Source organism: Oxyura jamaicensis, chromosome 8 (genome assembly GCF_011077185.1).
Source record: "Oxyura jamaicensis isolate SHBP4307 breed ruddy duck chromosome 8, BPBGC_Ojam_1.0, whole genome shotgun sequence".
Classification (NCBI taxonomy): Eukaryota; Metazoa; Chordata; class Aves; order Anseriformes; family Anatidae; genus Oxyura; species Oxyura jamaicensis.
Window position 1 is genome coordinate 26,031,511 of NC_048900.1, and position 27,457 is coordinate 26,058,967.

The 27,457-nt window shown below is 41.3% G+C and overlaps 1 protein-coding gene across 3 annotated transcripts in view; it reads right to left on the reverse strand.

The window, feature by feature from the left end:
- Nucleotides 1-428: 428 nt before the first annotated feature.
- Nucleotides 429-27,457, reverse strand: part of SLC1A7 (solute carrier family 1 member 7) — a 49,600-nt gene continuing 22,571 nt past the window's right edge. For 2 of the 3 annotated variants that reach the window (XM_035332689.1, XM_035332687.1), the window contains 8 exons: nt 21,845-21,887; nt 21,054-21,273; nt 18,543-18,642; nt 17,293-17,526; nt 10,479-10,673; nt 7,230-7,364; nt 3,458-3,557; nt 429-1,780 (listed from right to left, as the gene is read on the reverse strand). In XM_035332689.1, the coding sequence (XP_035188580.1) occupies nt 1,544-1,780; nt 3,458-3,557; nt 7,230-7,364; nt 10,479-10,673; nt 17,293-17,526; nt 18,543-18,642; nt 21,054-21,273; nt 21,845-21,887 (1,264 nt within the window). In that variant the 3' untranslated portion in view covers nt 429-1,543. The remainder of the gene's footprint in view (nt 1,781-3,457; nt 3,558-7,229; nt 7,365-10,478; nt 10,674-17,292; nt 17,527-18,542; nt 18,643-21,053; nt 21,274-21,844; nt 21,888-27,457) is intronic. The other variant, XM_035332688.1, reaches the window with a different exon arrangement.

Genomic DNA, 27,457 nt, shown 5'->3' on the forward strand with positions numbered 1-27,457 from the left:
TCTGGCTTTGCCATTGGAAATTTAAGCTACCTATGCTACAGCCTTCTGAGGCAACTAATGACAGCATAATAAAAGAATGGTCTGAACAGGAACCCGTAAAGAAGAGGTGAATATGCACATTGCAGGAAAACTGTTAACCATGTGCATGAATCACTTCTGCTTCTGGCAAGTGTAGAAGTTGTCCTTTTTTTTTTTTTTTTTCCTGTGGACGGGAACAACATATTAGAATACCAGGCACATGTTATCTGAAACTGATACGTCACAAGTAGCTAAATATAATATGTCAACTGTCTGTATTGGCATGAACCAGTACGTAATCCCTGGATTGAATCCCAACTTTTGAAAAGGCCTCCTCACTTCCACTATCCTTTTTGGCAGAGGAGTAAGTCACTAATAGTAGAAGTGCACAGACAGCCTGTTTTTGAAATGTAAGGTTTATTAAAAATGTTTTCTATCACAAACATTAGAAACATACTCAGCAGGTTTTATTGGAACTGAAAGATCCAGTAGATTATGGAAAGGACAGAACTTTCAATGTAATCCAACCACTGGATTATGAAAAATAGCAATCCAGTTTCCACAGCAGACTCCCTGCAGAACCCCAGTGTTACTCAACATCATCACGTTCCAGTTTGTGTTCAATGTGCCCTCAGGATGAAGTGCATGGTTCAAGAGCTGGAGCTTCAAATGTGTACATATTTACAGTAGGAGAGCTGACGGACTACGGGGGAGGACACATTAGCACCAGTGCTCATGGATTGGGGCTCACGCTGCCCCTGCCACTGCGTGTGCATGGTACTGAGTCTACCAAAGAGATAGGTTGAAAAAAGGTTAATAAATCTGGCACTTGGAAGGCAAACTGTGCTCTGCAGTGACCTAGGATTGTTTGCGTTACGTATCACACCTGAATGCCTGTCCCTGAAGGCTGCCCATCAGAATTACCTTGGCATGCTCTCTTGCAAAATCACAAGCTTTGCTTCACCTCTGCTTGAGGTGTTGTTTGGTAACATACGCCACATATTGAGCTCAGGAAATCAGTGAGATCTTCTTACTGCTGTTCTAAAACTAAGCACATATTCCATATTTCATGAATATTAGACAAAACTAGTATCCTTAGCAGTTTTGGTGAAACATTTTCACACAGCAAATATACATATATATAAATAGAGTGCTTGTAACTACTGAGAGTCACAAAAAAGGCTTTGGTTAAAAAATCAGACAGGGTGAAATAAAAAAGAAACTTTAAAAAAAAAGAAGCCAAAGGAGTGTCAAATACTATGTTGGAGTCAAATGAGTGCAGAATAGAACAGTAGTCATCCATTAGTTAATTTTTCAGTATAGAGATCTTCCACCTAAAGAAGCCCATGTCTCTTGCAAGCTGTGTGCCTTTCCTGACGTTCACAGCTGGTCTCCTAGCTCCAGGACAAGCCGAGTGGCGATAATCCCACTTTTTTCTGTTCAAGGCAAAGAGTCCCTCTTCCAGCTGTGAGGTAGAGATGGGGTATCACATCACTGGGGTATGAGATACCACTGAGTGTAGCAGTTACACGTTTGTTTCTAGTTCATTTATTTCAATAGTGCAGTGGTCTTTACTGTTGGATTTCTTAGTGTGATTCTCCACTGGGCTTTCTTCTTGCTCCACTTGTACAGGTATGTGGTGCTGAAACCCTTTCACTGTTTCCGGTCCACGGGATTCATTCATGGTCTTCACACAGCCATTTCTCTGGTAAGCCACAATCTGATGGATGTTAATAGGCTTAGTTTCACAGATCAATGGCACCTATGTGAAAAGCAGTAAGATTTGGAACACTGCCACTGTTTGCTGGATACAACAGGAAGGGAATTTTTACTTTGAAATCTTCTGGTCTGCTTTGCATTCACCAGGATTATCTAGGGCCCCCACAGTCTTCCAGGACCTGTTTCTTATATATACTAAAGCATCTTTGAACCATCTGGACAAAGTGAGGGAGTCTCTAAGTATGGAAAAATGTAAATTCTACCACAACTTTAATTTAACTTATACCCACAGTGATTCCTGTTTGCATGAATAAAGTGACAGAAGTCGTGTACATAAAGACTAGACTTTCAGGTTCCAAAGACATGGACTCAGTATGCTGAATTTGCAATTACACAGACCAGTGAGGCATTTGGTGTGGCCTCTGGCCTTCTAACCTGGTGAACTAACACCTGTCTTTTTAGTTTGGCCTATTTCTAAAGAAATAAAGAGGATTTTATTGAGTGATTCATAAGTTAAATACTGAAACATCCTTTAAATCAAACCAGAAGTTCTGGTGGGGAAAATAAGACATAAATACTGGCAGAGAGGTGGGCTTGCAGCTGACAAAATAGAGCTTTGTGTATACATTACTAACTCGCAAATTATGCAGCCAAAACTTACGGCAGACTGATGGTATATGTTAATGCAATTACAGAGCATGATGCAAAGAAAAATCTCATCACAGATGACTAAATAATCCCTTAGGAGGGATTTTATAATCTTGAAACATCTCTTCTTGAGTTCCGACAGTTCTAAATACAGCCATGAACTGTCAGGCCCGCATTATGCAGGGAGCCAGACTACACTTCTGGCTTTGTGACTGCTGAGATACGTTACCGTTAGGTTGTATTTTTCTGTAACACACTACATGTGCAGCCAACGTATTCAGGCCTAATCCTGTCATCAGTAATTACTGCAGGTGCTAAGCACCTCTGAGGATAAGGCCTGTCTTTCTTTATAAAACTTGAAAGAGCTGGAATTTTAAGTGCATGTTCTGGGAAGGCATGAGAATGGGATTTACCAGAATGACTGACTGTAAAATGGGAGAAATAATAAGAGAAATAAAAGTTTGCTATTGGTACTGTTGTTTATATATTCTTCTGGTGAGTAGAATATTACAGATGACACACAGAAATGAAATGTGCCTTGTGGATGCCAGTCCCTATGAAGGACCTTCTGTGTAAACTGTCCTGTCCCTGGGGAAGAAGCTGGTGAGGGTCTGCCAGTAGCTGCAGTGGCGGGGAGGAGCACCTCCGAGCATGATGGGCTTGGGAATTACAGATCTCTGCTGAGGATTTGAAGGAAGAGTAGAGAAGGTGTTCCAAGTGTAAGGAAAGACTGAGTGAGACATGCTGAGGAAAAGGGAAAAGGGCACAGGAGTGGAGGGAGACACATGTGATGTATGGACTAAGAGACAGAGGACAAAGTTGTAAGAAGGGACTTGTATTCAGTGTATGAGGCATGAAGTTGCCTGAGATGGAAGTCTAGAATGGAGCAATGTGTTTGTGTTAGTCCAGAATGGAAATTATTGAAATGGTGGCTTCAGATTATGCTAACGCAGTGGCTTGAAACACCCGGGATTGTGCCTGAAGCACCTTTTGTAAATTCAGTGAAACAAACGTGGGAAGCTGAGAGCTTGTGGGATCTGTGCGGGCACACCCTGCCTCGTGGTGCTGTTACCTCATCGCCGTCCTTGATGAACTCCTTCCGGCAGATGTGGGCCATGATCCCAGCAGCCAGGGCATCTCCCAGGACGTTGATCATCGTTCTAAACCTGTCTCTGACAGACGACATGGTAATGGTAGTTGGGTACATGCCAACACCTTCAGCACTGCAGTAATAAAAGCTGACTGCCAGTTGGGCCATTTTTACGAGCTAACAAGTTCGGAAGTTTAGTTACGTAGCTGCTCGGCTGCGTTTTCCAGTCTTTTCCGAGGTTAGCGCGCTGTGCTGCCACACGTTAATTTGTAGCTGAGGTAACCAGGGCAGCTGTTGCCTTCCTATGCGTGCACACTGATTCAGCACTAGAAAGGTTTAACACAGCGGATAAAGAATTACATCTGTGTCTGTATTTTTATGTTAAGCTCCAGTGGTATAGCCTCGTTTGGAGGCTTGTGCCCAGACTCAATGAATGTAAAGGGCAGCCAGTACAACCGGTACTTTCTGTTAGGTATCAGGGGCTCAGTCCCGCAATCTCAAGAAATCTTCTCAAGCAAGAAGATTAGTGTATTGGTAGAATTTGCACAACACAATTAAAGGAAGATTGCTAAATAACTACTCACAAACCAGGCAGGCACTGACCATACTTAAATCCTGTTCATTTCTGAAAAAGCTGTGGTGGCTGTGGCACCTCTGGCTCTTAAAGATCCTTCATTTTCAGTTACCTTTTTTTCCAATCCAACTTTATATATTTGACAATATTGCATATATATATACACTTTCACAATTTTGCGTTTAGTTATTTATGTGATCAGTTTTTCCCCATTTTACATCTACCCACCAACATCTTAAAAATAAATCTATAAAAATATGGACTGTAAAAACACAAGAGAAAGTGGTTGCCATAGACAAGTGCTACACTTGAAGCTGCTTGGAATCTATTAGTTAAAACTGTTGAGAGTTCAAATAGATGATACAGCTTTTAAGTCTGAAATATATCACAGAATTTCCAAGAGAAACATACACATCTGAAAGCTGTCATATTGGTAACTTAATTTATAAATGTGGGTTATAACATGGAGGCTCAGAAATCTCCAGATGTTTGGCTTATTAAAGTTAGTGACCGTCCAATGTCAACAGTGCCCAGATTTCTGATCCTGTATCTCAATATAGAAAAAAATTGAAGCTGTGTTCTGATTTTTTTTTTCTCTGTATATTTTCAGTATGTAATCAATGCATGCAAATGTTTATGCGGTTGCTTGACTAATTAGCATGAACGGTTCCTGCATGAAATGTTACTTGCCTGGGCAATTACCCAAAGTGTACATGCAATTGCAAGTAACTTCATCACTAATACTCTGCAGCCTATACCTAAATACGTTTGTTGTATCTAGGACCCAGCCCTGGACTTGTGTTCTGAATCTATTTTTCTGATACTTGTTGTTCTGTGTTTGGGTTTTGCCTTGGGGAAAGTTCCCACAAGAATGTGTCGGGCAGGGAAAAATACTTGTAACGGCACAAGCTGGATAGATGTTCCTGTTACACATACTTTTTTTTCCTTGGTTGATCATCCAATTTTGATTCTTGGAAAGCAGTTTTAGATTGTTAGTTTTGGATTGTGCAAAGAGCTGTGGTGGAGGAGAAGTTGGAGGAGCAGAGCTCACGAGTTCGCACTGTTTTGGGCTCTGGTTCGGATCTGTTCTGAAGGTAGAATTTTTCTGAGGAAACAATGCACCACACTGCAACTCTTAAGCAAACGGATGGCTGGCATTGTTGGACATGTTCTGCTCCTCAGTGCTGTGTGCACTGAGGTGTCGGCACAACGTATGAGTAGAACCATACTGCACAGCGCTGGCATTTCTACACTAAGAGGCCAACCTGCTGCTAGTGACAGTTCTTGCACTGTGTTGCAGTGGTATTTTAGCTTTATAGGATTTTATAATTAAAGATGCAAAACGTTTACCTCGTGTTTAATAAATTAGCTGAAAAACATTTTAATTTTCTTCTTTTGTCTCCAGGCACTAGCTAAAGGTATGAAGTTCACATACATGTTATGGCTACCTAAGTGAGTTGTAATACCTCCAATGCATTGTAATGGGTATTTCAGTCTTGTGAGCTCATCTAATCAGCCTTCTTTAAGCATTCTTCATACTCCAGTACTTCCAAAACTAATATTGAAAATATTCATCATGTCAACCATGTTGACACTTTGCATCTGCAGGCTCTTGAAACCAAGTGCTGAAATGCTGAAATATGCTTTTTACATGAAAGGTCATCTGCAAAAGACAGAAAACTGAGTCTGTTCCTTGCTCACTTTTTAATACCATCTGGAAGTACAGCCTGAATGAGTTTTTGTCTGCTGTTTTGAAATGTTTTGTTAAACAAAAAGAAACATAATTCCCATATACGCTGGAAGACTTACTGGAAAAACAATGAAATGTTGATGTTGCAAGAGCTGGGTGAAAACAGCAATATAGAGGGAAAAGGTTTTTGTAATAAAGCTTTAAATACTTTGACTTTTGTTGTGCTTCCATAGCTGTGGAGCTTCAGTGACTAGCATTAGAAAGGCTGCTTTATTAAAATCTGCACAGCTATTCCCAAGTTTGGGTGCTCTCAGCAGATGTTAGCTATCACTCACATAAGAATATTCCTGGTATTTGTAAAATAAAATACTTCTTAGAATATGCATACAACACAACTCTCATGACTCCTATTAATAGTACTAATATTCTATTACACTGAACAGGGAAGTAAAGAATTCCTTCTCACAGTTCTTCGTAGAAAAACTCAGAGACTTAAAGCTGAACCAAACTGGCAATGTAATGGAATAGACTTTTAATTTTTATCCAGAACCCTGATGCAATTAAACTCTACTGCATTAAGATCGGTAATGGAGATACATTTTATATAGATTAATTTTTTTTTTAAAAAAAAAATGGATTGTTTCTTTGTGGATACGTACGCTAGTTATGTAATTATTTGAAATGCTAATGAGCTGGCGACCAGTATTTTACAATTCATCTTCCTAGACTATTCAAAACAGTTTGATTGGTTTATGGACATTTACATAACAAGATAAGAGTCCAAATAAACCACTACTTATGAATTTTTAAGCTATTTCTTCTCCTGCGTAGCAGGACTCTCTGCTAGTCTGCGTGTGTTAAGTTTCAGCCTCTGCTTCTGCTATGAAATCCTCAGTGGTTGGGGATCCTGCAAAACGACTTCTCTACAGAGGGGTGGTGCTTGCACAACAGGCTCCATGAAGGGGCTGCATTTGCTGCTGAAGGCCAGTTGGTGCTGAAACCAGAAGAGCATAACTGCCTCGGGATCCCTGATAAAAGGAGGCTGTCATTAGTCCCAACGCAGTGCCTTGCAAGGCCTGTGCTCGGGCCTACAGGCGTACCTGCTTGCTGTAGCACTGGCTCAGGCCTCTTGGCAGTGAGTGTCACTACGCGGAGGTGATGTCCTTGAAGTGCCAGGGGGCTGAGAAGCAGAGTGCAGGCAGACCACGTTTCTAAGGAATGCCAGCCTCTAGTCCTTGTCCAAGGCAAGGTGCCAGAGTTGCACCTGGCAGACATTTGTCTGGCCTGACCTTAAACCTCTGTCTATGTCTGTTGAAAGTCTGATGTTCACTGCAGCAGTCTTTCACATGAGACCACGTTAGCATTGTTTCAAGCAAAATAGTTACTTCCCATGTCTTTTTTGCACATTCATATTAACACACCCCTGGAGACCATTCCCCTTTTTAGTGGTGTTGCCACCCTGGCCACCTCGAAAGCTGAACCTTACTTACAGCGCCCAGTCAACGGCAATGATCAACGTGATGTCGTCCGTCGGGAGCCCGACCGAGGTCAGAACAATGACCATTGTCACCAGGCCGGCTTGCGGGATACCGGCAGCTCCTATGCTGGCGGCTGTTGCTGTGATACTTTAACAAAGAGAGAAAGGAGTAAGCTTTACTGGTGATGGGTTGCTCTGCAAGAAACAAAGCCGTATTTCTACAGATTTCCTAAACCAGAGTCCTTCTTATACTGCACAGCAATGCCAGTGTTTGGTGGATAGGAGCCAGTCTGGAGAGCGAGAATTGGCCAAACAGCCTGCCCAGTGCTAAATTCTCACCCTCTACCTTTGCAGCCTTGGCTGTGGTGAGAAAGTTCTGTTTTATCTCGTAAACTCACAAGTCAGGAGGAAGAGGGGCCAGGCTGCAGGCTGCTCTGTGTCAGCTCCTCGTGGGTCATGGCACCGTGCAGCCTCGACAGTGCTGTGTGCCCTGCGCCTGCCAGCGCCCCGCTCGTGGCTTCACCCCTGGCAGCAGAGCTCCCAGCACACTTCTCTGAGTCATCACCCGCGGCTCCTGTGCCAGGCAAATCCGCGCTGGCTGCAGCTTGGGCCTTTCATGTCAATCTGTCCCAAAGAGGCTTGGCCAGGGGGCAAGAGGCTGGGCCAAGGGTGAAGCTCTTGCACAGCACGTGGCTTTGCGTACTTGGATCTAAATACGAAGCGAGCGTAATTGTGACTGTACCTCTTCAGTTTCTGGAAAGTATTTTTACTTGACCTTCACACCATTTTTTTCAGCCAGGCAAGCAGAAATGAATGGGAGACCAGGGCAAGATTGGACCTGGCAGGCTTAAAATTTTCTTCATAATGCTATTTTTAGGGGAGGGATTTCATTCCTTTTTCCAGGAGCAAAAGTGACTGTATATATTCACTTCCTCCTCTCTGGCCACTTCCAAGAGCTAGGCCATCCAGCAGAAAGACGAGAAATGAATGCTGACTATTGTAAAAGGATGACATAAAGCATATACACTGACAATCCACGGCATTCATTGATCCAGAATTTTAGCGTTTTTGGCAAGCAGTTAAGTTTCATCAACCCCCTTTGATGGAAAATGAGGGTAACAGTATTCACCCATATGGAAACCGAGACACTGAGATAGCCAGTATCTTGCTCACAGCTCTACAGCGTACCAGTAGAGCAGCAAAGGTATAAAATAACTAGAGCGCTTTCCAGCAATAAAAAAATACATTTGTGTGGGGCTGTGGTGGGGGAAGAGAAAGATTTAAGACTGATTTTTGAAAAAGTTAGCTTGTATAGCATCCTAATAGCATTTTAGAAGGCAGAATATAGATAGGAAGGAAGGGACAGAAGCTTAGTAGTTGAGTAAGAGTTAAGTATAATGAATATTAAAAGATTCTCCAATTAGCCCTCTAAACTGGCTAGCTCATTAGAACTGCTTCTGCCTCCCAGGTCAGTTCAGGCTAGAAAGTCTCATGACTTAATTAGGAATAATAATAGGAATGTTTAACTAACATTGTACAGGCAGGCTCATCTACTGCTCCACTGCATTTTGACCTCAGTATAGGTGTTTCTTCCTCTAATAGGCTCACTTGATGGGAGTATTATGATCTTTACTTTCTTCTTTTGCTACATCCAGGTTTCCATAATCACATTGATATAAACTGTCAACCTGGATTTTACAAATTATGAACCGAGTAGGCTGATTATTTTTTCTAACATTTCTCCTCTCCAGTAAAAAATATTCTGGGACTAAGGAATATTTGAATTGCAACTCTCCACTTCCTAAGGTATCAAGATCTAGGGCAGGTTTGGCCCATAGAATACAGTTAGAATTGGCCTTCAGATATCCAGAAGTTTAGGTACTGGATCCACTGTGAATTCCTATCTTCCCTTTGTTCATAAGCCTGTCTTTTTATTTCTTTTCCTTTCTTGGATTTTTCTAAATTTGTATATTCCTTCTACTGTCTTTACTTCTCTCTGGTTCTTATGCACTAGCACTTAATATGGGCAGTGAAAATAAACAAATAAAAGAGGGTTCTGCTAAGAGAAAGACAGAACTTATCTTCTTTCCATCTACCAGCACTCTGCTTCTCCTTCATTTTTCAAATCACCATTCTCTGCTTCAAGGTGCATGTAATGTCTGCCCATGGTCTGAGCCGTATTTTGGGACCACATTCCAAAAACACCCCCAAATTCAAAATCACAAAATTTCCAATAATTTTCAGAGAGTGACAGCCTGAAGCAAGAGCTCATATGGGCACACCTTATTTCTTCTGCTTCCAGTCTAACTAAATCTTGCCAAAAGTCCATTGGCAAGCCTCAGCTGTCATCTGGGGTTGGTTGCAGGACCCTCCTCTTGTCATGAAGCTTCTCAAGTCCAGCAGAAGATGGGCAAGGCCCAGCAGAGTGAACGGGGCAGTGCTGAGGTCACTGGGTGGGTAGGTAAGCAGATCTCAAATCTGTTGCACAAGGCTCTGACTATGAAGAATGTTTTTCTAATCATTTGTTCTCTGCTGGAAACCTGCAGGTTTCAGTCCCTGAGGCATTCTTTGGCAGCCACTGGAGTTATTCTGGCAATAATTGTTCAGCTGGATCTTCTGCTCTCTTGGATCCATTACAGACCTTTCAAGGACAGAGTATACAGCTATAGCACACTGTACCCCTGAGAGTGTGGTTATTTAGGACGGTTTCTGCTTTAACAAGAAGCAGAGAAGATATCTAAATAATACCTGAGTGCTAGGACATCTTGATGGAAACCTGCCCTGACAGTAGCACCTTCCTTCCTTCCGTTCAAGGCCTGACAGAGCTTCCTGACACCCACTGTTCCCTCTATCTGATGTAGGACTTTTAGCTTTTAATATTTCCTCTCATGCGAAGATACAAACTAGAGTTAAAGTTGAAAACAACTCTGAAATTTAAAATACTGTTTTAAATGCCAACAATAATCGTAACATGTTCAAATTCTAGTAAATGATCAAGGGTATGCCTAAAAGTAAATATTAGTTATTTTCAAACAGAAACCCTTTTTTTATGGTGTCCACGTGCTTCTGTTTAATGGAACCCATACAATTTCCCTTTTTACTGTCCTTGATCTTTGTATTACTTAAAATTACCATCCTATGAGAAATAGGTCCTTTGATAACCACAAAGATGAGTTTTGTTCTGAACGTTGCACAATACAAGAATCATAAGAATATCACACAAGACAAGCAGCTCTGGGCATGTGGAATTTGAGGTTTATACCTGATAGTAATAATCTGCCCGAAGTCCAGCTCATAGTTGTTGACTTGTGCAATAAAGATTGCAGCCACTGCTTCGTAGAGCGCGGTCCCGTCCATATTGATGGTGGCTCCCACGGGCAGCACAAACCTGGCAATCCTCCTGTCCACGTGGTTGTTCTCCAGCAAGCACTTGAACGTGATAGGCAGTGTGGCTGAACTGCAAAACAGCAGAGAGAAGCACACATTGAAATTACTTTTAGTTCTAGAGAACAGAAATATGATTAAATGTTATCAGGCCATAAATTTCCTTGTTTTCAATAAGACACGTGCATTTTTAGGTAGTAACGTACTCAAACATATTTCTTCAGCCTTTTATTTTCGCAGCACTGTGCCTTTTACCAGTCAGTGTCACATTCATTAGTGTGTCATGAGCGGTCCGATTGCAATCATGCAAGTGAAGGGATATTTCTTGAAGCTTTGTCAATTGCAAGGAAGGGGCAAAATACTTTCCTTGTTGTGATACTGAGCATAATGTATTGGTAGTTTTCCGAGACTATTGAAATAGATGTAAAATAGCAATCTCTGAAACTATTCCAGAGTTACCTCTTCAAGGAGGTAAGTAATTATTGGGCAAATATTGGTATCGTGATACCGAGGTCTTTAATTTTCTGTTCTCTTGTGAGCTACGTGCCCCCAGCAGTGAAATTTAGGTGTCTTTTCGCTTGTTTGGGCAGTCCAGATCATTCAGTCACTGTGTTGTGCGCCTCACATCAGCCACGTACCTCTGATATCTCACAATATCTGTTCTTAATGGAAAAAAAGCCAGCACATTCGATTGTCAAATTCTTTCTCTGTTTTTACATTTCACCTACAAAGTCCAGAGAGGTTCTGAAAGCCCTGATATAACACCAAAGTTTCAGGAATGTATTAGCAAAAATTTTCCATGAGTAGGAGCTGTCATTTTGCATTTGTGCAAGCTGTTTTTTGAGGCAAGGCACAGTTAGTGTTTGGAAAGGAAAAGTAGCTTCCTGCAAGAGAAGTGCGAAAGAAACAAGAGAGGTCTATGAGAGGATGTGTTCATTACAGTATCTCTGGTTTTTATAACCTTATGTCTGGCTGGTGAATGATTTACTAGACAGTCACTAATACCCAAATCTGGGCAAAAGTAATTCACTGAATGTAAATAAGGAAAGAAAAATCTGATTTCCTCTGGCAACTGAGTTATGTTCAACTTTTTCATTCAGACAGTCCTAATATTTAAAGAATATTTACTTTGAAAACCAAACGGAGCAGAGCATAACCCCCCAACTACACACTAGATGTCACTTGTCTCTCGGGCATGCTTATCATTTTCTACACATTCATTTGGGAGTGACTGAAATTATCTGCCTTGTTTGTCGTAAACTATTCATAAAATAAAAGGGTGAGGTGAGGGCTCACAGGTAATAGAGAACAGAAAATCCTAGTGGAGCTGTAACTGGAGCAGACCACCACAGTAACACTTGCAGATGTTCTTACAGCTGCCAGCATTGCCAGGAAGCAATTAGCAAACTTAGAATTCACCGTGTCCCTTCCCTGCAGTGGCTTCAGCTGTAGGTTACTTGTTTTTAAAAACAGTCTTGCCTTGGCCATTTGCCTTTTCTATAACAAAAGCCTGTCTAAGTTTCTTTGTGGAAAAAAAAAGAGGAGAAAAAGTAATCTTCCAAGTCCTTTTCCACACTTTGGCATTGCAGAATTTTAAACCTAAATGCCTTCAAGTTCTCACGGCAGCGATCTCACCTGTGAAATGTGCAGGTTTAACTGACACCTGATTTGGTTGAGATGTGGAAAAGATTGTGAAAAACATCCCATAATACCAATAGCACAGCCAGCAAATTCTGTATCTGTTTCCACTGCTACAGGCTACATGTATGACATCGTTTTTGCACAAATTAAACTTTGAGGTTGTGCATTATCTCACAGACAGGTGGGTGCTTCTTTCATTTTAATTTTGTGCTGTTAGAAGTAAAATTGCTAGGGCACATCACCAGACATTGGTTTTGTGTTTCATTAATTATTATTATAAAAAAGTGGACAGAATGTAAGTACAATGATGATGAAAAACATTGTGCAAGATATGTAAAGGAAGCGCATTTCCAGGTTACAAATCCTAGTATCTTCCTAGCACAGACAACTATTCCATACAGTCTCACTCAAGTTTATGACACCACATCTTGGAGCTGGCAGAGCATCTGTCCTGACTATTCCTACTGAAGGACTCTCCCAGACACATTGCTCAGGTGAGAAAGGTAATTTTTGACCTAGATGTATTATTTTCAGTTTACACAAAAATTATTTCTATGTGCTTTATGCATATGCTCTTGCATAAGTAAGTCCAGCTATTACAACATGCAATGTTAGAAATCAGTTTTGTTCCACTGGAGTGAAACAATCAGACTTTTTTAAGTTTTCTCATACAAGACTGTTACTTTACATCCCTGATTTCCCTTTTGGGAACCTGCTTCACTGATCTTGATCTGCTAAGTCTTTTAAAAACTTCTCTAAAGCTTTCAGCTAAAAGGAGAGGTATCTTCTTCTAGCGGTAACTCTAACAATTAAAAATACATTTTTAGGGTCTTATCTCAATTTTGTTTGGGATAAATTGCTGCAGCTGGAGAGACTGAACATAAGCTAATGCTGGATCAGGCCAAGCTCTTAGTAGTGTGAGCCACAAAGACAGCTAGTCACTGTGAAAGAACAGCTGTTCAGCTTGCTCTGTTTATCTTATCATTCAAATGCATTTTGATATTTGCTCCAAAAAATCAACAAACTGATCTCATCTCCCTTTTGCTAAATCTGCCTTTAATTTACACTGTGCAAAAGCCAAGACCTTAGTGTTTCATAAGCAGCAAAAGCCTTGAAAAACTCGTGTTGTATTGTTTGTCTTCCGAGAAGATGAAAATTGCTTCTTTTTGATGGGATGTACCGCAGAGAAGACACTGCTTTAATTCATTAATGGTATGGAAAGGTGACCTAGAAAAATAAAATTCCCTTGTACATCGGAATGAGGAAAGCTAAAAACAAGAGGAATTTGTCTGCAGGCCAAATACTGCTCTTTCAATACAGTGACAGGATCAGGGTTAGTGTGCAAGTCCAAAATGCGTGGCTACGCCTGACCACCCCAGAGCAGGGCACAGTGGTGATGCCAGCACGTGCTGCACACAACTTTTGGATGTGGTGAGCAGGAGCCATGAACAGCACTCTGGCCTCAGGGACTGGTGGCCTGGTGGTGCCATGCTTGGTGCTAGGAGTATGAACAGAGCTCATTGTGTCCTAAACGGATGCACCAAAGGAATACGAGAACTCTTCCCTGTCCCTGTCTCTCAAGTGACATCTGTGTGAGCCCAAAACACTGCTGTGAGACTGGGATTTCTGGATACAGAGCCTGAGAATGCATTGCAGAACCTTTCACTGATGGGAAGTGGGTTTGAATAATGTGCACATTCAATAAAATCATTGCCACGAGATGACTGTTAAGTTGCTTTCAGGTTCCCTTGTGTTACATTCCTGGGTTTTGTGTGTGGTACTGTTTTTTCCTCTTGCAGTGCAACTTTTTGCTTGAAAATAAAGGTTTCCACAGGTGCAGACTGGCTGGAATGAGCACCAGAACGCTGATCTGTGGTTTTCTTTCTATCTTTAGATGTAGACGTGAACTGACACAAAAACATCTGCAAGAAACCATCAGTATGCTTATAAACCAGCTCTTTGTTCTCCTCTTAGATGATCTTAAAATCCAATACCCACGTTATGAGTGTTATATAATGCCCTTGTGGCAAGTGTTATTTAACCACATACAGATGTGTTGACTGTCGGGAGAAGCAGCTCTCCTGTCCAGCCCCAATTATTTGTGCATGTTCTTTTGGCAAACGCTCAGTTATGCGCAGTATCCATTCCTTTCAGTGTAATGAAGGTGAAAAGTTCAGCCATCTCTAGAGAAGACACTGCTATTAGAGAAGAAAAATATTAACAACCACTCTGGACCCATGTTGGATTTGCAAATTATACCCACTGGTAAGCAGGGGCAAAAGTGAAATTTATCAGTGGTGTCCAAGCCCCAAACCTGGAATTCCAGAGCCGTTTCTCAGGGCTTGCCTTAGCTTTGGTAGCACATCAGCTTCTGCTGATAAAGGTCCTAAATCTCTTCAGGTAGCAGGTCCTGCTCATGACTGCCGACATGCTGAGCTGCCAGCTGGTGCCAGAGCTGTTCCCAAACTACACCTGCTCAGGGCCTACATATATGCAACTGTACCTTGCACAGTGGAAGGGGAGAGAGCACTATCTCAACATCCTCAGTATCTCCAAGGTAGGGGCTCTCTCCTGCAGTCTGCACTGGGATGTCGAAGCCAGTGTGGGGCGTACAGGAAAGGTGAATTCCCTGCGCCTTCCCATTGTGAGTGAGGGCACCTCGGCTTGCACAGTAAGCAACTGGGGATGGAGAAAAAACTTAAGGATTCAGAAAGGTTCTTCAGAAACAGAACTCTTAGAGGAGCAGAGCAGATAGCCAAGTGTGTCAAATGGGAACCTGACGAGTCTTTTCCAACACTAACATCTTTGAGTGTAAAATTAACATCTTACTTGATTGTGGGGAAGTGACGACATCACAAGCTACAAGCTTTTTATGTTCTAATAAAAAAGCCTGCCCTAATTATTAAAACCTAATTAGAGTTTAAAACACCACCCAGCACATTTTTTTTTCCTTGACTTTGTATTTCACAGTATGTTGCTCTTTATAGGTCAGTTTGGAGGAAACTATTAAATATGAAAACAACTTGCTAAGCGAAACATAGTGGAAAGCCAGTTCCTTCTAACAAGACTGAAATAATCACTCCCTCATCTCCTTTCTTCTAATTCCCATATATTCCTTCTGCTCTGCTTACTCCTGCCCTAACCACTTCAAGTATATTCAAGAGAGAAAGAGCCATGTGCGTATACCCTTCCTGCCCCAAATTACCTTGCTGGACCTCGTTAGAACCATAAGGAAATAATGAGCCTAAACAGGCCAGAGGAGCAGGGATAAAAGTTTTAGGTTCTCTTCCTCCCAAGCCTGGCACAGGTCTGGTGCAACTTTAGTTTTGCCTTTTGCATTGCTCCTTCAGTGAAACAGAGGTTACTGCGCTTTTAGCATTGACTGTAATTACCGCATTGCAAGTTAATGTTTTGTAACAGAAATGTTTGGCAGAAAACTATAGTGAAAGTGAATGACATCAACTAGTCTGAGTTCAGGGAAGTTACCCAACTACTTCCCCATGTATGTATTTACTTAGATAATTTGCAGAAGAGTTTGAGATTTGTACAAAACCCACATAATTATTTATCAGCACTATGCAAAACCATATGCTCTGATTACATAATAGCCCTTACTTGACTATTAAAAATAAGCTATTTAAATCTTTTGATTTAAATCACATTTCCCAGAACTTTTTATCAATATGTCACACTCGCCTCTTCCTTCTCTAATCCTACCAACTACAAATGCACTTTATTTCTAAGTGGGTTACTCCGCTGTAGGATGAGAGGTTACGTGAATTCCTCCTCAAGGAGCTTGGGAAGTGACCAGGAAAACTAAGATTAGAAGCACAAGGGATAAGAAGCTGATACAATCCTATTGCCCTAAAGGCTGTATCAGTTATCAGAGTTCAACGTATTACAGAGATTGCTGTAAGATGAAAGGCAAAATCAGCATATATATATATATGTATGTACGTATAGCTAGATGAAGTACTCCCCAATGATTATTGTTAATAAGAATAAATATTTTTGGTTTAATAAAAACCTTTTATATTTTCAGTATATGTTTCTTTACAAATAGATGTTCACAAATTATCAGTGTTTTTGTAATAATGACTAATTTGAAGTCTAAATTAAGTAGACAAAGGTAGGTGGTTGTCACTAGCTGTCATCATTTCAAAATTGGATAGGAATTTTGGTTTTGAGCCTTTCTGTAAAATAACTTTAAAAATGCAAAAGCAAAAATGGAAATCAAGCTGAGATAAAAGAAAGGTATCTTTTCCTTTTTTCAGCCCTTCTCCTTTACAGCTGAGAGTAGAAATAATAAATATGTAAGATGTGCTAAAGAGATCTATTTACCTGGCATTTTCCACTTGTACTGTGGCTTTCATTACTACATAAAAATTTCCAGATACAGCTGCTCTCATTATTTCAGAGTAACAAGTCTCCAGCCACAGAGGTGATGACGCTATCTTTCTATGAAAATGCATGGAAATGTGATTTTAGTTGTCATTCTTGTCTGCGCTCCATGCAAATCAATTACAGCCCTTTCAAGCACTTCTTATGCACAAGTTTATCCGTGTTGGTGGTCATTTTCTTAACCAGCCCATAAGCTGTTTCCCATGTCACTGTACCTTTGTTCAGCTATGGTTAAAGCACATTGGGCACCGTCTCTAAAAAAGGATGTGAAAAACATTGTTCCTTCAGTAGAGCAGCGGAATATTTTCCCAGTGCTGGACAATAGCTTGCAACCACAGTCCTTTCTTAATGTACCCAAAATCAAAGACTAAGATGAGTTGAAAATGCAAAATGTTTCCATATGACTGAACTAATGCCAAAAATATAGTCTGGACAAACTGTGTGTCCCTTAATATATAGTAACTTTGTAGAGACACAGTAGTTGTTTTTATGGGAAAATGCCCTTATTTCTTTTCTAGTCCTCTAAGAAAAAAACACTTTTGTCCAATATTTTTTAACCTGAGGCAAAACAATGTAACAAACATTACTTCCAATAGCTCCCACTCACAACTTCCAAATGTTGAGAGACACATCCAGAGACTGGGTGATACCTGGAGGAGGTGGCCAGAGCAATGAGCAAGGCTTGAAGGATCCCTCTGATGAAGACGATAGGATTCTTCTTGGTGATAAAGAAGTACATCATTGGCAGAATGAACAAGCCGTGCACAACCAGGCCGCACACCACGGTAATGGCATAGAAACCCAGCTTCTTCCCGATGGCTGAGGGGTCGTCCATTTCTAAGATTTTGCCCGCAATTAGGAACACAATTCCAAAGGGAAAGTACCTGAGCAAAAAGGACAGTCAGTACTAGGAGACAGTTCACTTCCACCAAGCAGTGTGCGATGGAAATCTCCTGTAACCCCCCCCCCCCAGCAGTGCAGCAGAAGCAGCCTGCCCAGAAGCAGCATGGTTGGGCTCTTTTTTTTGTCAGACCAGGTGGGTTCAAGCCCATCTCACACTTAAGGAGCGTGCCCGAAGTGCCAGGCTGAACACCCCTTTGTGTGGGTTACTCCTCAGCACCACTGAAGTTATGGTGCTGATCAGGAATGAATTTAAAATGCTTTGGTTCAGAAGCAGGCTCTGACTTTGTAGCTTAAAGCAGGTCATTTCCTTGGCAGCAGGGGAATGAATCCTGAGCTCTGCTCATGTGCTTGTGCTGATGTGATTGTTCAGGGATTTTAGTTGGAAGCTGTTAAGTAAATGTTTATGCGGCCTTTGGAAGACATCAGAGAATTACCAATATGCATTAGACATGCTCTTGGACTGCATGGGAGTTTGATTCAGGGCAGAGGACTACCTAATTTCTGAACTGTGGTGTTCACTCAGAGACAGCCAAGCTAGCAGTAACTGCACTGACTGCGGTACCCTCAGGTCAGTGCAGGAGCCCAGTCCTCTCCTGTGAGGGCTCATTATCTTGAGCAAGCTGAAACCAGGCTAGGATTTGTAGTGGAACAGTGCTGGAAGGTACAGCAGTACCAGCCTGTGGAGCTCATCATGCTCCCTTGTGTGGGCTGGATCTATTATAATCCCCCAGCGTGTACAGCACACACACACAGCTATACTGTGCTTCATTATTTGGGAGTGAAATACAGGGTGCCTCTGTTAGAACAAGCTAGGGAGCTGGGGACAGGATGTATGTCTGTATGTCTTCCACATACTGCTGGGGCCCCACAAATCTAAGGATTGTTCATTCTCATTTCCCTGGAAATAAGTTTATACTATGTCTGTGTATCCTCTTCTCTTCAAATCTTCTTACTGTTTTTTAAAAATATATATTTTCTTACAAGAACTGTTACTTACCAAACAGCAACTGCTACTATCTTCATGACAGATTCATTTAAACACTGACAGAAGCTGACCAAAGGAACACCACTGTTTCCCATTCTTCCCAACATTATACCTGCAAGCATAGGCATTTGGGTTTAAATTCTCGTGTGCTTTATGCAAATTGCCAGTGCTCTCACTCCCTGCTTGGGAGCCCAGACTCGGGCAGTAACGCTCCCAGGGCAGTCCCCACCAGGGCCAGGGCAGGAGGCTCTAAGCTCTCTCACCCACTGATTTCACAATGGCAATGTGTTCAAGATGAGGGCTTATAAACCTGGTAATATTAATCTAAGCTGTGATTTCTGCACTGGAAAACACCACTCTTACTGAGCATGGTGGTTATCTTTGCTAGCAAGTTGTTATATATATAGTTCAGTTCTCCTTGCCTGGTCAGTGGCAGTTTTACATGAGTCTTAGCTTCTAATTCTGTGCAGTGCCAAGAAGAAGAAACACCTTCTCTTATTTTACAGGAGTAACTGCATATTGATCTTTAAAACACTGTCCTATCTGAGCATGTGGCTATTGCTGGGGTCAGGCAGGGGAGTGGGCAGGACGGGAGTGTCTGGTCTGCATCCCTGGTGAACCAGACTCCATTTCAGTGCAAACATTTTCCTTGCAGTGCATAAACAATGTGTGTTCCTCTGAGAAAAAAGATCAGATGTTTCAACTGTTATCCACTTGTCATAACATCTAACAGAAATTCCTGCACACTGTGTGAGTCGAGGCAGTATAGCTAGTCACAGCTGAGCCTAGCATCAGAGCTTTTCCTTCGTCCTCTCTGCCTCACACTCTGCCAGAGGTGCCCCATTTTAATGCATGCCTGGCAAAGAAGTCCAGTCATTCGTGCACAGGATTTACTCCTGGACTGAGGTTACTAAGAAATTCACCTAAGAAATTCACTAAGAAAAAGACAGTTGGCTCAAGTCTGTTGATGCTGTTCAAGGGTCTTAAAGAAATTATTATAAGAACTCACAGAATACTAGAGTGGTTTGGGTTGGAAAGGACCTTGAGATCAGTTAGTTCATACCCACCCTAATGCCATTTTTCTATGCCAAAATGGTGAAAAAGATCTTTATGCAAATAAAAAAACAGCCAAAGTGAGCAGAACAGTTACCAAGCACCAAGGCCTGTGTATATTTTTTTGCTGTAAATAAAAACCTCAGAAGGATGCCCTTCTTTCGTACAGATTTAAGCCACGTCTGCTGTTCCACTGCTCCCTTTTTGGATGGGAAGAGCTGCAGAAAGCTGAAGGCAGTGATAAATGCTTGGCTGCATCCCTTGTTCGGAATGACAGTCTGAAATTGCCACCAGTATCTGACAAGTTTTGAGTACTTAGTGTCTCAGGTCTGTTTGCAGCTACTGCAGTCGCAGCTGGCCCAGCAGCCAGGGCTGTCATGTACGTGGCAGCACCGGCAGAACATTTTCTGTCTGTCAGCCAGGAGGAAACTGGCTCTCAGCTTCCATCTCTTGATCTCTGGGCCAGCAGGAGTGAGGGGCATGGTAACAGTAATACATTCAGTTCTGGGAAGACAATGAGTGGTTTTCAGAAGTATAAAGTCGTCCTTGATCCTAATGAGCACATGTAATTAATTCATGCATATCCAAAACTTTTTGGCTGGAATATTGGTTGCTGTGACATTGTACTTTGGGAATCAACTATAAATTACTACAAACTGAGGGGCAGCCGATTTCCAGCAGTGTTGCATATGGAACACCACATACTGGTGAAACTGAAAAAGAGAGACAAGTCTGCTAATTCCAGACTTGATTTCTGACCCCTTCTGCTGGTATGAACCATAATATAATAAATGTAGGCAAAGATGTTTTATGGAACTACTTCCGCCGACCAAATTAACTTCCAAGAAGAAATTTAGATAAAGAAAAATTTATCAGCATTTTCTTGTAATAATCACCAGTACCTTACCTTTGTCATCATTAACTAAGGCACATTTCAGGGAGTGGTTAAATTCCCTCTTCCAAATCCACAAGCATAATATAACACACACAGTAACGTGGGACCAACGAGTTTCTCCATCAAATGAAACTGAATAAATTATCTAGACATAAGCTCTTAGAGTCCACTGAAATAAACTGCTGGATGGTATATTGCTATAAGCATTGCATTGCATGATGAAAAAAATTAAAATCATGAAGTTTCAATCAAAGAGAGGATCCATGGGTTTAAACTGATAAAACACTATTCATCTGTAACTCACTTATCCATCTTATCTCTGAGGCTTATAATCTGAACTGTGCTTTAACATAGGTGACGGTTATATTCTATACCAATAATGTGATAAAGTGCAATTAAGAATGGATAAGAACAGTGAACAGGGCAGATTCCAGGGCAAAAATCCTTTACTGCTTGGTGGGGGGAACTTTAATGAAGGACCTGGTCTGGGAGCAGGTTAATTTATTCAACAAACCCTATCTTTTTCTCTTAATGGACACTTGGATTATTGCAAGCCAAAAATGTCTGAAACCTACCCATTGTTGCAGAGAATATCACAATCCCTAGCACATTCATGCCGTCACTAGTGCCTGGTTCTGATTTGTAAATCACTTCAGGTGGGGGAGTGATGTCCAAGGCAAAATTCTGGATGTTGGATCCATTCTCATCCTGGACTCCGTATATTATAATGCGACGAGTGGTGCTTTCAGATGATGCTTTGTTAGATTTAATGATGGGAATGCTCTTGGTGCGATACTGAAAGAAAACAAAGTATTTTTTATTACAATATCCTCGCAGGCACTAATAGTTAAGTGAGACCTCCGAAGTGCTTTGTTAAATAAGGCTGCATGTTAGAGGGACAAGCACGAAAAGAAAGACAGCTCCTGTCCCTATGCTGCTAAAATCTGTAATAAAAGTTAAATTTTTGAATCTCAAAAGAGTTTGAGGCTTGTAAAATTGCTGTTTACATGGTATCTCAAAATAAAGCTTGGAATGCTATGCTCTAACAAAGATGTAAAATCCTAAAGGTTTCTTTTGATAAATAAATGTCAAAAGAACATAGCCATTGCCTGACCCATGCCACAGCTTCGCTCCAGGTGGGAGGGAGGTTCTCTTTACCTTTCTCGACTATTAAAATAACTTTGACCTAAGAGTTGTAGGCTGCTGAGGATAATGGAAACATGAATTCCTAAATGCTCAAGGTGCTAGTAGTATGTGACATAATATAGTGTCTGTACCTGGATTCTGCTTTACAAAGATGTATCATCTACATCTTTCTACGATGTTGGCTCATCTCTTCAGTGGTAACAGAACTGTAACCACTTACCTGCTTGAATGTGGCCTCAACAAGGTTGGCTGGAAACATGTTCCTAGAAATGAACAAATAAAATCATTTCTATGGGACTGCAGGCAATTTCTGTTCCCTGGGTCTCAGGCCTAGCACAATATACTACTTTTTTACCCTCCTAAAGAGCAAGGGCTGAATGGGTGCAGAAGGCTGCTGCTCTCCCCCTCATGCCATACCATTGTAACTATCTCAGCAAAGCACAGCGGAGGGACGGGTCCTCAGAATAAAAGTTTGGGGGCTCCCTTTGAAATACCTGGACTGAGACCCAGGAGCTCTAGTTTCACTTTCTGGCTCTGCCACTGTCTTGGGACAACATCATTGCTCTCATTCCCTTCACTGTCTGCTAACTGTGGAGACAAATATTTCTTTATTCTGTAATCTGTCTTGTTTATTTGGATATGAGCTGTTCAAGACAGGGTCAGAGTTCAGGGACGTATTCCTGGGATCCCTGGGTGCTGTAATCTGCTTTGGGACTTCTGATCACTGCTTTGAGATGACTCATGAACTACATACTACAGTATGTCCTGATACACTTTCCTCACTACAATAAGAAGTGATGTAGACTTTGCAGATGTTTGGTCAAGGACAGTTTACTTTTCAAACCGAGGATCTCTTCCCTGATGAAAAGAATTGGGACTACAGCTGCACAGTCTCTTTTAACATGGTTCTGAGGCTTCAGAATAAGAGATTGACGTGAGGCAAACAGTTTCATCTTTGCTCACAGCTGAGCTACAATGGAAAACAATGAACGTACACTGAGATTTGCAGTGAGATTAATAGATTATTAATTCCAAAAGGGACTCTTGTTATTACCTTTTCTGACTTCGAGTGTATCTCAGACCATAACATTTCACCCAATAGTACCTGGAGCTAATTTGTAATTTCTGCCTGAGCTAGATTATTACCTTGTAGAAAGACATTCAATCTTAATTTGAAATGGAGAGCACACCCTCTACAGGCTTCAAAGAGGAATCATAGTGCAGTAGGGCAAAAAAGCTAAAAAGTCATATATTTCTAGGTAACATTTAGGAATCAAGATTTGTCTGATCGCTCTAATAGGACCTAACAGAACTGACTTATTTTCAGCACAAAGCTTCTGAAGCTAGAGGGAGAAGACAGTGCCACCCCGTGACCCAATTCTGTGCTTTCATATACATAACCTTATGCAAAGAGAATAATTTCTGAATTATCCCGAATTCTCTGACCAAAGGACTTTTTATTGAAATTCCAACTCAAGCCTCGAGACAGGACATCATTTAAGCATATGTGAAAAGCCTGTTCTCATTGCAAGGGGAACTGCTGTGTGCATACACGGGTAAATGCATGCCACGTTGAGACATTTTGCAGATCTGCTTTCCTCTTGCAGCAGCAGCATTTGTGTGCTGCCAAGCGGAGTCATGGCAAGAGCATCCTGTGCAGCACTGGCTTAGAAAGAATGATTTTACTGCTCTTCTAAGTCATAACAATGTGACATTATGGTTGCATCTCAAATTATGATGTACAAGAGATAGAATCTGTTTCAGTATCCTCAGACAGAGCAATTGCTACAAACAGATAATTCATTATCCTTTGCAGGGTCAAGCAGAAGGAGAGAAATTACAGTTGCAGGGTAGCAGTGCTGTCTGATGATTGAAGCAGGAGATTGAAAATGAGTTGTTTTGTTGGCCTGCTATGTGAGAGCAGACAAACCGCATAAAGAAATAATTTGTCATTTTGGTAAGGCTGTTGCTTTAGGGCAAACTTTAGTGTTATACAGGCAGGTTACCATCAGCAGGCTCTGAGGTTGATGCACAGCACTTCAGTTACACTTTTGAAACTCTCCTGGCCCTTTCTCTCCTGGGTGAAGGCAAAACAGCTGAGATGACCTGTCGCTTGCAGCCTGATGTGTTACCTGGCATCACTGAGGGATCACAGCACCTCCTGGCTGTGTTGCACACTGCCAATGTTTTCTTCCATTTTACCTGTCCTGTGTAAGAAGAGCCCCAGGCATGATGATGCCTGTGCTCTATAGAGACCTGAGATCAGAAGGCAGCAGCCATGAAAGCAACTTGTCATAAGGCTTAGTTTGCAAGGTTTAGTTAAATGAATGCAGTCCCTTTGTACACACGGTCATTTAATTGCAGTGACTTAGCTTAAGACAGTCCCTGTGCAGCAATGTGGTTAGCGATGAACAACGCTCCCTACATCATTGTAAGCAGTGCTGTGCGTCTGACTGCTGTGCTGCCATCAACTGAGTTATCTCAGCAGAGCTTCCACAAAAGCTGATCATTCCCTGGTTCAAGTGTCAAATCTGTAGCCAAATCAAGGCAGACAACAGCCTGCTGTCCATCGCTTTCCTATCAGATGCAGACACAACCTTCTGCCTGAGCCCCAGGAGCTTGGCTGCAGCTGGGGACTAAGGGAAGAACAGCTGGATGGAGCTGGACCTGGGAGAGATGGAGAGGATGTTTATAGGAGAGGGAAGCATGGAAGAGAAAAGTTCATTACTGCCTTATTATGCCTCGAAAGGCAATTCTGCTTCGGCATAGTTAAAGGCTTCACTAATATAAAATCACATTTGTTTTATGATTTGAGATGATCAGAAGAAAGGTTCTGTAGGAGTACAAAGTGTTAGTGTGATGATTGTGTTGTACCCTGCTGTGAGAATGTGGATTATGCTGAAAGCATCGAAAGAATCACACTGAGAAGTCCTGCTCAGATCTGACTGTGAATGTCACGTATGAGACAAAGCTTTACAAAGAAATATGACTTTAATTGCTGATGATTTCTCTTTCCTGTCCCAGTTTTATAGTCTTAATTAGAAGAATTAAGAACAAATTCAGACTGCCTGAGAAAGGGAATATCATATGGTTAGTAGCTAGATTAAATGTTAGACAAATTTGTGGAGGATTAAAGCATTTTGTTTCTTTATCATTCTTTATCCCACAGGAATTACAACTACCCACTTAATACTGGATGCTGGAATTCTCCCAATATTTTTTAATATATTATGCACTGTGATCCAGTCTTTGAGACTAGCCTACCAAAGTTACACAATTTATCTAGTGAAGGCTGACCTGAATGTGTTTGCCAGAACTTCGGCTTATTTTTTATTTTAAGCTGGTTTACTTGGATTGAAAAAATCCAGTATTAGCCAAAATTTAGTTTTGTTAATTAAAAATATTCAAGAGAGCAATTCGCGGAAGAGAACTCTAATGGACCAAAAACAAATAATGAGAAGAAAGTATCAAACTGCCACAAGGAGATGGGAGATGACTGGGAGTGTTTGTCAGTTCAGTTAGGCCTCTTCACTTGACAACTTCTTGCTTTAGGGGAACATTTTGCTGTATGTTGATATTTGCCTGCCTGTCTTCCAGGCATCCAACCTGCAATTGGATTGGCCCCTGCAGATCCCTACCAGCTTCACTGCGATTCTGCAGAAGGATGAAGATTTACCCACATGGATCTGGTATCAGGCTCATGAAGTGAGGCTGTCCCTCTACTTGGAACAGGTACTGGTTTATCGCTGGCATATATTGAATTAAAGACACTGTCACTACTTAAGAAGTAATAATTCAAGCTGAGGTACTCATTGCTGTCACCACCTATAAATGCTGTTCTGTTTATTCAGTTAAGACAACTAAGCAGATAAAATATTTCTAAATTTGCAGGATTGCTTTCAAATTGCTCACAAGATACAGGACATAAAATAACACTGCGTGAAACAAAGTGATCTGGGAGTCACTTCTGTAGTACAAGCAATTCTCTCTAACCTCGGTGGCACAATTTATCATTCTTGACAAAAATAATTTCACATAATAATAGGGAATTAAACGTAGTACGTAACAGTGAGTGAGGCTTGTGAGGAATATAGATACATTTAGGTCTAAGACAAGGATACAGTTGTAAAACAGAAACAGACATATGGTTTCTGGTTACATAAAAAAATTAAGAGCAAAATACTGTCTGCCCTAAGGAAGAACACAAGATGCATTTCCCAGAGCATCTTCTGCTTCAAGAATTTTGCCAGACAAAGCAGGAGTGTTCAATACAGGTTAGAAGAGTGAACAGAGATGAAATTTCAATATCAAGTCAGTGAACTTTCTACAGACCGTGAGCTGCTGAGCCACAGATGACATGCCTGGGCTGCATTTGCTGTGATAGCAGCATATGCCAACAAGTGACCTACTAAACACCTCCTTTGACTACATCCTGCTGTGATGTATAAGCTGGTTTATTCTGCTAGCAAATTTTGGAGTCCTTCCCTCATTCTTGTATGGGATAAGAGGATTCAGACATCAGGAACTATCAAGAGTTAGAAATGTGTATGTATGACTAAGGCAAGACGTTCTGCAATTTGGTAGCCATGGAATTTGAAGAAAATCTTGAAGACTTGTAGCAAGTACAGACAGCAGCAGGTCTAAGGAGATGCCCTAAGGGTGCAGCTTTTAATACACGTAGGACTGTTTAGTACCTTGCCACTGCCAAAAATGACAGGTCTTTTTCCCTTCTCCAGTGTCTCCCAGCAATTAACCTAGCAATTAATACTGTGAGTGGGACAAATATCAGCACTGTTACACGGTTCTACTCCTCATGCTTTTAGCGGAACTGTCCACAGAACACAAGGGTACAGCTATCGGGATAGTTAGTTTGATGGCTCCTGCACAACTCCTATTACAAATACTAGGCCAAATTCTTGCTGCAATTACACTACTGAATATCTGAAATACTCATTTGGAGTTTGGACTACACCATCTGTTGATTCAAAGCATTCAGTTTTTACAGACCTTTTTAATAAGAAATTAGGCCAGCAGCCACAGGTACAGCAGATGTTGTTTCCTTGATTCAGAACACCCATTCCCCCTGGGGCACTCTGCTCTGCAGCAGCAATCTGGTTTTGCTCTCAGACTTTGATGTTATCAGTACTTAATCCCTGCCACACCAGACAGTCGTTGGCTGCAGTCTCCCAGGCTGTGGAATTAAAGCCACCTGTTTTGTTGTTTTTTTTTTTGCAACATACTTGTCCTCATAATATTTTACTGGCCTATATTTGCATTGGACATAAAACCGTTTAGGACACTCTGCTCTCTGTCCTATATTTCTCACGTAAGAACTAACACAGCTGAGCTTGAAAGAACTTTGTTTTAAGGCTGCATATTTGACAGTATTCAGTACCGCAAGGGTACAGAGACAGTAAAAATGGAGGCTGAATAGTTTGTCATGAAAACTATGAAGTTTCCAGGTCTTACAGCTCTGCAGAAGAATGAACAGCACTAGGGTTCTTATTTACTACAATCTCATGTCAGGTGCCTCTTACTTCTCAATGACATTCCCTTCACCTCAAAAATTCATTTGCATTTACTCTCCTGTGGATGACTTCATCATCAACTGGGTAGACTCCTGACAACTGTTACTGTACCACATGAGCCATGAATCATGCCCTCATAGTGGAATACATCTGAAATAGCTTCCTGCTAGTGTCAGTTGCACTCCTGAAATCAAGGGCGAAATTTAATTCAGCAAGACTGAACAAATATAGAATAGAATAGAATAGAATAGAATAGAATAGAATAGAATAGAATAGAATAGAATAGAATAGAATAGAATAGAATA